This window comes from Gavia stellata, chromosome Z, assembly GCF_030936135.1.
Source record: "Gavia stellata isolate bGavSte3 chromosome Z, bGavSte3.hap2, whole genome shotgun sequence".
Taxonomy (NCBI): domain Eukaryota; kingdom Metazoa; phylum Chordata; class Aves; order Gaviiformes; family Gaviidae; genus Gavia; species Gavia stellata.
This window is the reverse complement of record NC_082637.1, coordinates 88,137,397-88,150,210: the sequence shown is the minus strand read 5'-3', so window position 1 is coordinate 88,150,210 and position 12,814 is coordinate 88,137,397. Positions and strand designations below refer to the sequence as shown.

General features: G+C 44.7%; 1 protein-coding gene across 1 annotated transcript in view; it reads right to left on the bottom strand.

The window, feature by feature from the left end:
• The window catches only part of FAM81B (family with sequence similarity 81 member B), a 54,555-nt gene that overhangs the window by 10,971 nt on the left and 30,770 nt on the right, over positions 1-12,814 (bottom strand). The window contains exons 2-4 of the mRNA XM_059834046.1: positions 10,197-10,440; positions 6,492-6,610; positions 1,254-1,383 (exon numbers count right to left, since the gene is read on the bottom strand). Coding sequence (XP_059690029.1) covers positions 1,254-1,383; positions 6,492-6,610; positions 10,197-10,440 — 493 coding nt within the window. The remainder of the gene's footprint in view (positions 1-1,253; positions 1,384-6,491; positions 6,611-10,196; positions 10,441-12,814) is intronic.

The following is a 12,814-nucleotide window of genomic DNA, read 5'->3' as shown; positions in this document are numbered from 1 at the left end:
TATGTCATACTGAGAAACAGTAATGGGTCATTTATGATATGAGGATGCCCAAACCCTAGAATATTTTTATTATCTGCTATTACCTTACAACTATTATAAACGCCACTACCAGATGGAGATCAGTGATGAGTGGTGTCCCTCAGGGGTCCATATTGGGACCAGTACAGTTTAATGTCTTCATCAATGGCATAGACAGCGGAATTGAGCACACCCTCAGCAAGTTTGCAGAGCGCACCAAGCTGAGTGGTGCAGTTGACACGCCTGAGGGACGGGATGCCACCCAGAGGGACCTGGACAAGTTGGAGAAGTGGGCCCAGGTGAACCTCATGAGGTTCAACAAGGCCAAGTGCAAGGTCCTGCACCTGGTCAGGGCACCCCCCGGTATCAGTGCAGGCTGGGGGGTGGAGGGAGTGAGCTCAGCCCTGCGGAGAAGGGCTTGGGGGTACTGGGGGATGAAAAGCTGGACGTGGGCCGGCCATGTGCACTCGCAGCCCAGAAAGCCAACCGTGTCCTGGGCTGCATCCGAAGCAGCGTGGCCAGGAGGTGGAGGGAGGGGATTCTGCCCCTCTACTCCGCTCTGCTGAGACCCCACCTGGGGTACGGTGACCAGCGCTGGGGTCCTCAGCACAGGAAAGACATGGGCCTGTTGGAGCGGGTCCAGAGGAGGGCCACAAAAATGATCAGAGGGATGGAACACCTCTGCTGTGAGGACAGGCTGAGGGAGTTGGGGTTGTTCAGCCTGGAGAAGAGAAGGCTCCAGGAGACCTTTCAATACTTAAAGGGGGCTTACAAGAAAGATGGGGACAGACTTTGTAGTAGGGCCTGTAGCAACAGGACAAGGGGTAATGGTTTTAAACTAAAAGAGGGGAGATATAAGGAAGAAATTTTTTACGATGAGGGTGGTGAAACCCTGGCCCAGGTTGCCCAGAGAGATGGTAGATGCCCCATCCTTGGAGACATTCCAGGTCAGGTTGGACAGGGCTCTGAGCAACCTGGTCTAGTTGAAGGTGTCCCTGCTCATGGCAGGGGGTTGGACTAGATGGCCTTTAAAGGTCCTTTCCAATCCAAACCATTCTATGATTCTATGATTCCACAGTATCATGGAAAACTTATTTTTTTAATTGAAAATCGTGACATATTTTATAAATACTGTATCAGTCTTTAATATTGGTCAGCAATTAGGAAAAGAAGCTATATCTATATATGCACAGTCACCACTCACCAGGTATTTCACTGTAGGCTTCTCTACTCACCTTCTTCTCAAAATCCCCAACACAATTTTTGAGGGCAGAGCGAAGGCCATAAATCTCTTTTTCAGTCTTCTGGGCCTCATGTCTGATAATACTGATGTCTCCCGACAGCTTTGCAATGCTTGCCTCGCATCTGCAGTCAAACCAGAGACAATCCAATCTCAATAAATTAAATTAAATCTGAAGTGCAAATCGAGAGGCTAATCTCCACTCTGAGCACCCCCAGCTTTTGGATGCCTACCAGGAGAGACGGCACGCTGCTTCCACAACCGCCCCAGCCTGCAGCCTCCGCCGGCTGGACGCAGATGTTGGGGACGATCACGTTCAGCGCCAAAAAACATGGTGTTTTGTAAGGAGCATTTGTCGTTTGCTATTTAAACTCTTTCAGTTGCATTCACCAAAATATCTCGTTGCATTTAGAATGGACAAATGAATGACGTGAGAGTGGCGGCATTAATTGAGTAGCCCAGGGATTGAATAGCATTCAACCAGCTATCCTTCCCAGGTAGAATGAATGACTGTTTCAGCCCCTGTCTTTAATGTATGTATATATATACACACACACACAGTGTATGTATCATATATATGTATATATGTAATATATATATAAAAATATATTTTTTTTAACATGAGCAAAAAGACTTTCTTTAGTGTATATGAAATTATACAGATAACATGATACATGTACTTATCAGGAGCAAGGAGACATAGACTTCCCTTTCTGCACCCCTCCTGCACGTTGGCCCCCCAGAAGTAACCGCCTGCCCCAGTGAAGGTAGTACTTAAAACAAGAGTGTGGAAAAAAATACCTTAAGGCCACAAAGTAGTGCACAATTTAATATAAATAATGGAATAGAAGTTGAAAGAGGAAAACAGCTAAGTTTTAAAATGCCAGAGAAATTATCCTCCAAAGCATCACCACAAAATAAAGCTGGTGCTGTTGACAGATAAAGGATCTAAAGAGAAATTTTGACAGTTTAAATAGACCAGCTTTTTGTCATCTCCTGATGATGCTTAGATATTGCGAGACACCTACAGAGTGTGTAGATCAAGGAAATACAAAAAAGTTGCCGCAGATAATAGAGGCTTTGTACAAAGGCCAGAACTTTGATCAAAAGAAACCATTGATTCGGAAAACAACTACAAAATAGCTGAGAAGGCGAACATGGATCTGGAGAGGGAGGGGGCTCTTCCAGTGCTGGCTGCCATCACAGCTTCTCTACTGCAAACCTCGAAAACAAACCAGGAGCCGGCGAGTGGCAGATGCGGGGGGACCTGGGGGATGGAAGGTACCCATGGGGACCGGGGACAAGCGGCACCCCGGGGGGTCGGGGGCTCCTCGCACCCCCAGGGCTGGGTGGGATGTTGAGGTACGCGTGCACAAAGGAAGCGAGGCTGCAGTTGAGATGCAAGGCTGTTGACCGACTGGACCCACACGTAGACCAGGTCTTTCAACAGAGATCAGGGGATTGGGGCTCACCGCTCCCTTGGGAAAATCCCACCCCAAGGCAACAATTACAAGGCTTTGCAAGAAGTGCACAGTGTGAGAAAGAAGAGGATTAATGGATCCGTGGCAGTAAGAAGACATAACTTCAATTACAAGAGAAAGAAACCTGAATATTCTATACAGAGAATACTTAAAAATAGAGGATTTGATGGTAGGATCCAAAAAGCCCGAGAACTAGGCTCACAGCGTGGGATTAGTGCAACTACATCTGCATTACTGCGTAGCCTGAGGGGTCAGAGCCCTGCCTGGGGACCTGCAGATGTGGCGAGCTTTGCAAAGACCCTCAGCACTGCTGACGTCCCTTAAATCTCTGGTGTTGCTCAGATCTCACTTTCCCTACACCTAAAATTACTATGTGCAAAGTAGTTAAATGTATTATTGCTGTTTGGCAGATTGAGTCCTGAAGAGAATGGGGATACTTGGGACTTGCTTAAATCTTGCTCTAATTTGATATTTCACGTAGGAGACATTCAGCAGCTTACCGTGAGATCATGGTTTTCCAGTCATACAGAACAGAGTCCGGAGAGTGTGCAAGCAGCAGTGGAGACGGATGGGGAGCGGTAAAGAAAGCGTACTCCTATGAGATTTGCATATAAATTAAAAAGTATAAAGAAATAAAAGCCTCTGATGGTTATATCAAAGCATTTAATTAGAGCTGGGAATATAGCTACCTGCTATATGTTCAAGGAGCTTTATCCGCCAAAGTGGTGGAAGGAACAGTATATATTGGACTCCTATACTTGCCAAAGTATTGCGTTTTCTGAAGGGTCGAGTAACGTCACGGGTACACACCAGTGTTTTTGATAGTCTAGTACTATGTCTAGTACTAGTCTAGTACTTTTTCTCTGAGCAACAAAAATGCTCGCAAGAAAAATAAGTAAAATGTAACCATCTGTGTAAAATGCGTTGTTTATTCATTTGTGCATTCATTTATTCTTTTGTTGGTGGGGCTGAAGAGAATGAATTAATATTTATCAGAAGAGTGGGGGTTTTTACAGTTGATTACCTAATTCTTATTACTGTAATACATATTCCCATGCCCAAGGGAATTCTTATTAAGAGTTAGAATACAAATGAAATACACAGTTAATTCACCAGCAATGCCACTGTAGCTGAGATGCTGAAGGCTGTTTTTTTTAAAGATCACTGCTACTTGACACATACATGTTTACAGAGTGTAGAAATGCAGTCAGGAGGTCCAAGAATTAATGGGCAACCACCCCAGTAGTTGGTGAGAGGTCTCCATCTCTTTTTCAGGGAAAGATAGAGTAAAAGAATAGACACAATTTGAATTACAAGAGCTAATCCACATTAACCCTTTACACATGGCAGAATACAGAAGGATGAATCATCTGCTGTGAGAAAGAGCGGTGGCTCCATTTAAGGTTCACTTCATCCCAGATAGTCTTGGATTAAGGTTAGGCTACAAATCAAGAGGAAAACTGTCATTGCAAGTTTGCATTTGGAAGATTTCTATTAATTCAATAAATGTAAATTATATGAACATGTGCATTTGTCTCCAGGCACTCTGGGCTCTACTTAATATACATAGCAATTTTAAATCCTGAAAATCAAGAGCAAAGAAACATGAAAAATCAAAATATTAATCATCGCTGTAATGGCAGTCCTCTGTCTGTCAGTTCTGGCTGACTCCTCAACCACGATGCTGGGGCAGGTACGCAGCTAAGGCTTGGCATTTCCAGAGGGGAACTTCAGCAGCAAGAAAAACAAGAAAGTGCTGATGATTCATGAATCACATAAAACTATACTATGCTTTAGCTTAATGGCAATCGTTCACATAAAACTGCATTATAATATTGCTGTTGAAATGCCAGCTCTGGCTCTGCAATTCCAGTATGTCTGGATGAAGCTAGAAAACCTGCCACTTTCATTTTTCTCTCCTTAAAAATAAATGGGGTCTAAGGACTTATTTTTCAGCATCGTAAGATGATGACTTTGGTGCCCTAATGATAGGTTTTTTTACGTGCGATTGCATATGTGTGTTTTGGGATCCTCCCCTCTGCCCGTGGGAAAGGACAACCCGCGCACCCGAAAAATGGGTGAGGAAGGAAGAGGAAGAGGGGCCTCACAAAACAAGTTGTTGTGGGCCTCCACGAGTGCTCGAACTCTTGTTTGTTCTGGTGGGTTTTTTTTCTTTAGGCAAGTAGAGGTGGACTGGTCATTTTTTTCCCCATAATTACCCTGTTTTCCTGTTTTCCCCAAGTACTTTTTCTTTCCTTTGCTGCAGGCAAATGCTCCAGCACAAAAGATGGGAGCAAGCCCTGATACAGCTGACGAAGGGAAGAATCATGCCTAGGAAAACGCTGGGAAAAGAGGAGCAAGACACTTCACCTGTCAAATGTTATGGCTTCACTAAAAGCATATGGTCTAGAGAGTCTGGCTACCCGAATTGGAAAACATCAGGAGGCTCTTGCAGGATCACCTCCTACTTTGTTCCAATGTTAATCAGCCACAAGGTTAAAAAAAAAAACCATCTTTTTCCTGCCAACTTTGAATGTGTTGGCTTCAGCTTCTCATTTTGGATTCTTGGGTAGCTCTGCAGTAGTCTGGAGTCCTTCGGTACCCTATGATTTTTTTTCCTTTCCTCTCCTGGTAGTTATACATGGAAATGAAGACGTCTCTGGATTTATTTTTTTCTATAAACTGTACATAGATGTATACTTCTCTCAGCCAGAATTTTTCCTCATCCCACCATCACATTCCTGGCTCTCCTTTACACCATATCCAGTTTTTAATTCCAGAAAGGGGACTGTGGGCTCGGTACGGTATTCCGGTGTCAATCTCTGTGCCATACATGGAGCTAAAATAACGTCCCTGTTTTACCGGTCCTCTGCTTCTCTTGTTTAAGACCATACTCCTGGCATTTCTGATGCTGCATCATTGTAAGAGTTCACAGTAAGTTATTTACCTGCTGTATTCCCCAAAGTTTGCAGGGGGCACTCAGTAGTGGAACAGTTTCTTGTTGGGTTTATAAAATACATTTTTTTCTCAGTCAGCCCACATTGCCAATATAGCTGGTTATTCTCAATTACCAGCTTGTCCTCACTTGACCAATTCTTGTGCTATCCACAAATGTCAATAACAGTGTTTTATAGGAAAAGCATATGACTGACCTCTGGAGAAAAAAAAAACATTAGAAACACACCAGTTCAGGGAGTTTTCTTTCTTAATTATTACTTTTTCCTATATATCAGTTCAGACATTTCTTAATCCATGTGCTCTTTTGATACTACATAGCACAGTTTCACTTTGTCTTTCTTTTAATGGTAATATTTTACATTACTAAGTGCCTCATGGAAGTCCACCCATGTTACATATGTGCAATTACTTGTACCAATGAAAACTTACAATCTCACCAAAAGAAGACATCAAGTTTGCTCAACAAGAGCTACTTTCCAAGAGAGGAAGTAAAGATTTTATTGAAACAACAGGAGAGTTAAGTAGGAAGAAATAACCACTTCAGCTGAAGACTAGGCGGACTGGAGAAGAAAAAATTCTCTAAAATGTTAAGTGTGTGATAAAGAATGAGACAGGAAAATATGGGTTTTTCTCCCTGGCTTGGTAATTTTTCTAACATGGAGAGTGTGAAGCACAGATCTGGCACTAAAATGGGGATATAAAATGAGTGCAAAGTACTTTCATGCCCACTCTGAATCTGCTCTGCACAAATCGACGAGCAGAGATGAAAATGAGGGCCATTATGCATTCCTTACCTTGCCACTCTTCCACGCAGGTCTCCAAGACCCTGCATGTATTTATGGTCCAGACTTTGAACAGCAAAATTAGTTTCTACTGCGGCACCATCCCTTGCTCTTATTTGCCTCTCCAAAACCTGTAAATTCAAGACCATTAATGCACTTCTGGTTTTCTGCTTTGTTTTTTTCATTTCAAAATAGGCTTCAAAGCACTGTTTATGGTGCAGGTCTAAAAGCTTGGTTTTCTTTCTTGGAGAAAGTAACTGTGTGTTTTTCCTTTGAAAAACTGCATCTGCATAAGTTATATGTCCATTTTTCCCTTTACGTTGAGAAGTCTAGCACGCAAAAATTAGGAAATGCAAAAACCGGGAAATGAATTTTATTCTCCCCCTCAAACACCTGCAGTCCAGTGCAGCCCTTAATAAATAACACCCTTTTTTTTTAAGTTAGGCTCCTTTCTCCAGGGGATGCCGGGTGTTTCTAGGAGGGAGGCAATCAATAGCTAAGCTGAGTGTTTTGCAGCAGCCCGATGGCATTGCAGCAATGCTTTGGGGGGGGACAAGGCAGAGCAGAGACGGGTGCAGGATCTCCGTCCCGAGCCCAGTCTGCCCACGCTGCCAACGCACGACGCTCATGTCCAAGCCAACGCGCCGCACTTGGCGTGTATAAAAACACGTCCTTAACGCGCGCAGTCCCGCACAGGGCAGGTTTTGGCTCCAGCAAAGGCACGGACCTGCTCTTAAAGCGCTTTACAGATACACCCAGCCAGCCCTGAACATGGACGCGGGTCAGTATAAGCAGCTCCTTAGTGCCTTGTTTTACCTTTGCCGTTCAGTCTGTGGCCTGATTCCTGATTTATCGCACAGTATTAAAAGTCTGAGCTGGAGATGGAAGGAGTAACCACCCTGCAGGGTCTTCTGAAGTGGCTCGTCTTGATGGTATCCGAATGCTTCACAAGCGTTAATTTTAGGAAGCCTTTGTGCAGCTACTGTGACCTTCTACAGATACGGAGTGGAGCGGGGGAATGATTTCTAAAATCTCCCAATTTTACTTCTCAGGTTGAAAGGAGAGGCCTGGGGCTGATATTTCAGTGTAATTCAGCACTACACAGCGCTTCACCTGGTCAAAGCGCAGCTTGTATCCTTTTTTTATGCAAATATCCTATTTGTGCAAAAATAGGCTGGCTTTTATCGGCTTGTTATTTGAAACGTTCCTCGATGAGTGAATGTAAAAAAAATAAAAAATTAAGAAAGGGCAAATATCAAGGAAAATTTCAACTGCAAATGCTTAAAGTTCAGCCAAGTTGTTGCAGGTGGGTTTGCCTGTCCCACGGGTCGCCGAGGCTTGTCCCACCGTCGGGGCTGCGGGAGGGCACAGGGTGGGTATCAGCAGGGCTGTACCCCTGTCCTGAGCTCGTGCCTCCAGACATAGCATCAGACCCTCTTCCCATGCAGCCGTGCTCCTGCAAACAGGGTCAGGGCAAACGTTTCCCGGTCGGTTGCGAGCAGGGAAGGTGCAGCGGCACGTGTGAATACCGCTAGCTCCGAGCCCCCACGCTGACCCGCTTCTCCCGCAAAAGGAGACAGTGTGGGACAGAAATGGGGCACAGGTAGGTGGGGAAAGCTGCAATAACTCTGGAGTAACATTTAATTCAAATCTGTCATTTATGCAGTTATTCCTGAATAATCCTGGCTGCCCTGCACACAGGCTACGGATTACTGCAATACTGAGCTGGGACCGGGTATTCCTATTTTTGTTCTGTGTCAGGAAATAGTATTCTCAACGGGCTGAAGGTACTGCGCAACTCAAGTGTATTTTTGGCAGTGTATTCGACAATGCCACAAATCCGCGAAGACAGAGGCACGGAATGGGACCACCGCTCCCTCGCTGGCAAAAGCAGCACAAGACACTCTTTCATTAGGATGGAAAGCAGCAGCCTCCTGTTTATAGAGGGAAATCGATATTCTCCTTCTCCAGCTCGTTCCCTGGGCTCCTGGCAGCGCTCCCATCTCAGAGCTCACCAACCCTGGGCAAGAGAGAGCCACAACATTGTGCCTGTGATTGATGGTGACCCCTTAGTCTGTGTGCACCCCCCCCGACCGAGACACGGTCATCTTACGGTGTTATCGGAGGTGATGCCAGGCAAGCCTCCCCTCTGCCCCTAGGTTTGTAGTGTCGATGCTTTTCTCTTGCAGTTTGCAATCTCCTCCTGGGATTGTGAAGGATGCCTTCGCTAAAGGTCTGGCCATTTTCCACCTGGCACTAATTGTGTTGACGTCCCTGATGCAGCGGCAGCCGCATTTTCCTGGCTCTGCAGAAGGGTGTCTTTACTTGGGCTCAGCTTCGCTCCTGGTGGCAACAGCACACCAGCGTTTTCCCCAAAGCAGACTTTTTTGAAGGATATTCCTCCTGCTTTGGGGAAGATCTGGAGTATGAGTGAGTCACATATCCTGGCGGATCCTTTTTTTTTTTGCTTTTTTGAGAAATCGACGTCGCTCAACCACTCTCAGTTGCTGCGTGCCAGGAGCAATTCTCCAAACCTCCACCAATTCTCTAGCAACTTTGATTGACAGGTCTCACTGTGCTGTTCTCTCTGCTGTCGTACCAAATCCTCACAACCAAAATACACAAAGCAAACACGAACCTGAGATTAGGACCTAGAGAAGAGCAATGTGCAACCAAGGGAAAAGATTAGATTTAGATGCTGATAGCATCTTAGGCATTTTTCTAGTGAAACAGTCCTGTACATACTTGATCTGGATAGGGTTATAGGAACTGGATGATCTAAAATAAGCAAGTGGTTTTATAGCATTGCTTATCACCATAGTATCAAAATCATGAAAATAAAACCAGTATGAAATGAACACAGAACCGAGCTTTCATTCAGATTAATTTCAGGTGAGCCATGATTGCATAGTTAGGATAAATGCACAGAAGATCAAGTATTTCTCCAAGTACATGAAAAACAAAATGTATTGTGATTTTAGTGGCATTTGTAAGACATTTAACACTTCAAAGGACAAAACAAATCTCTGGAGAAGTCTATTTCATGATATTTTTGTACTTTACACCTTTGTCCAAAAAGAAAAACCAAACAGTGCTGGTAAATATCACATATAAATTCGACAAAAAACAGCAAATAATCAAAGGTCTTTAGCCGGAAAAAGAGCGTCCCATGCATTTCCAGCACAGAGCCATCAGTCAGTTTAAATAAAAGGTGAACCTGAACCTCTATCCCTGTCTGCGGTGAGCTTTCTGAAGAGTTTCTGCACTGTTTGATTATGTTTGCATGCAGAAGTTATGTAAAGTAGTAGAACATCTGCGTCAGGAAAACTAAGAAGTAAACCCAAACCTGAATCTTGATGTTATATGTTAGACGAAAATACAGCTTGCTCCTTACTTCCCTTAAACTCTACCTCCCGTACCCCAACAAAACTGAAAGCGAATAGAATCTGAACCTTTCAATTCAACAACCCCAAAACTCATTAATCCGCTTTTTATTTCATTTTACTTTCCTTTTTTTTACTTTACCTTCCCTAGTCCCCTTCCTTCTGTTTTCACAAGCAACTGCAAGTGCCACTATGTAAGAAAAATCAGAACTTAACTAAAACATAGCGGTCACGTTGAGTGCTTTTCTGCCTCCAAAGCCAATATTACTGCTGAGTGGACCACCGTCTAGAGCTGCACCACTAAAGCAGGGAAACGCTCCTCAGCATTTATTACCTCAATGTCCTGGCTGAGCTTTTTCATGATGCTCGTAATGGTCTGGATATGGTTTTCCAGCAGCCGCCGGGCAGAGGTCTCCCCGTGCTGATAACCATGGCTTCGCTGGAGGTAGGAGACGATGTCATCTTTAATTCGGAAAGCCTGATGGAGGAGGAAAGCCGTGGTCCTCTCCTGGCTGGATAACCGCTCTTCCAGCAGGCGAGCCCTGTCTCCGGGATGAGGAGGAGGGGAAGGGCCTCTCCTGTGAACACCAAAAACCCCGGTGTCAGACCAGCCATGGCAAACAAGCCGAGGGGTGCAAGGGTGGAGGGAGTGGTGATGCACTGGAAGAGGCTGCCCAGGGAGGTGGTGGAGTCACCATCACTGGAGGTGTTCAAGGAACGTGTGGACGTGACACTGCGGGACATGGTTTAGTGGGCATGGTGGGGTTGGGTTGGTGGTTGGACCTGATGGTCTTACAGGTCTTTTCCAGCCTGAATGATTGTGTGATTCTGTGGTTCTGTGTTGGCGGTCTCCTCTCCACAGCAGGACCAGTCTCAGCCCCGGCTGTCCAGATCGTCTGTTGTACCAGGGGCTTTGATGTTCCCGTGCACTGCTTATGCATCCCTGCAATACCACTAGTAATAACAACCTCTCCATGCAGGGCTAGCATTTGGGCATTGGTCCCATTAATGGCCTTGGAGATGTAAATGGCATTTTTGCAGCTATTAGGGAAAACCCATACAACTTAAGGACCTGGACTTATTTTTCAGAGGCTTTGAGGTACTTCTGTAATATATCATCATTGCAATCCTCATTTTAGTCTCTTCCTATTTCGTTTTAAATAAAGGAAAAACCAAATGCATCCAGTGACCACCTTTGGAGACATACTGGTGGATATGGTGATGCTCGTGCAGAGCATCCCTAGGAACACGCACTGGCTGAGAGCAGCCAGAAGGAGAGCTCGTACAAGTACAGCAGCGCTTGTGTTTGTTTGGTTTACCTTTATATTGTTTACACCTACCCACTGGAAAGAAATCTGAAATCCTAGTGGTTTTCTTACAGCTTACTGAATCCCCACCCGCCTGCTGAAGCACAGGGGAATGAGCCAGGGACTCAAATACACTCGGTGAAACTGCGTATAAATATAGGAGAGTAGAAGGATGTTGCAAGGATCTGAAACTGGCAGGTACAGAATAAAACTTAGTTTAGATAGGCACAATCTGGAGTTTGAGGGAAACTAGAATCACCGTTTATTTTTTGGTAAAAAGCCAGAGAGGTATTTAATTACTGCAGAAATTGAGGTTTGCATGTTATCCACAAGATTAAGTTTGTTTTATGTCTTAGTTTAACCTGAATGGCATATTTCTTACAGTCTCAATGCTGTATGAAGTACCCTTCCATCACACTGTTTAGCTAAACTCTGTAGCTTAATGATGAAGAAAAATACCCAGTTAGTCATCTGGGGAAGAAGTCATACACGTTTTCTCTTGATCTCTGCTTTTAGACTGCTATAAATAAAAGTTCTGACACAAAAATAATTTTTAAAAAAGAGAAGAAAGTTCAGCTGCCCTCCTCAATCAATACACAAAATGCAAACCTGACAGTTTAATGACCGAAGTGCGCCTGAGGATACTCTGCAACAAATTTTACAGCCATATGGGCTGCAATGGTGTTCTGCAGCTGGCTTATGGCTGTGTGTACCAGGAGCTACTTTACATTTGTCTGAGCAATTAAGGTTTTAAAATAAACATAACGTTTGGCAGCCATGAAGTACTAACAAGATCTGAACACTTAATTTCAATCTCTTCTTGGTGAAAACTCTAAATATCAGAACGATCGGCTGACTTTTTTCTACTTGTGACAGCAGAAGTCGCTGGTTGAAAATGAAGAGTGTCCATAATCTGTTTTTGCCCTTCAGTTTACAAAAACATCTTGTTGCTTACAAACCACCTTTTTTAAAAAAATAAAAATAAAAATATGATGTTTTAGAGGAAAATGGTTGTATGAGAATGTAAGTCCAGTGAAGACGACTGATGCACAGCTTACCTTTCATAGTCAGTCTCAAGACTGATGCTTGAGGTCTGGTCATGCAGCTTGACAAGTTACAAAATCTCGCCTGATGTGTCCATGACCATGACTGCAGACCGTAGTACATGTGGAACAGGACACCGTAAATCAGTGCACTCTTAGGTAAGTCTGAAACAAGTCTTCCCGCATTGCACTTCTTGTGCACGCAGCCACATGCACCACGGCTCCGCTGGGCTACAGCAGTGCAAGAGCAACGGCTCGATTTGAGCCTGAGCCCTTAGCAGGAGCTGCAAAGGACTTAAATGTATAATCTCCGAAGCTTTATTCCCCTTAGCCTCTCTGCCTTTCCACCTGCCTTGTGGCCAGTTTCCTCCTGAGGAGTCCCAGGGAATTCCCCTCGGACCATTCACGGGTAGCCAAGCTGGTCCGGTGACTCCCATGTTGCTCTCCCATCCGTGACGGGTGTTGCTCTCCCGTCCCTCCCTCCTGCTCTTTCCTCTGCTCCTTTTCCCCGCTCACAGTCACTCGGTCCCATTTTTGCATCCAGATCAGCACGGGGGAGAGAGCTGAGGAAGCAGCGAAGGGAAAAAAACCCACAAAAACTG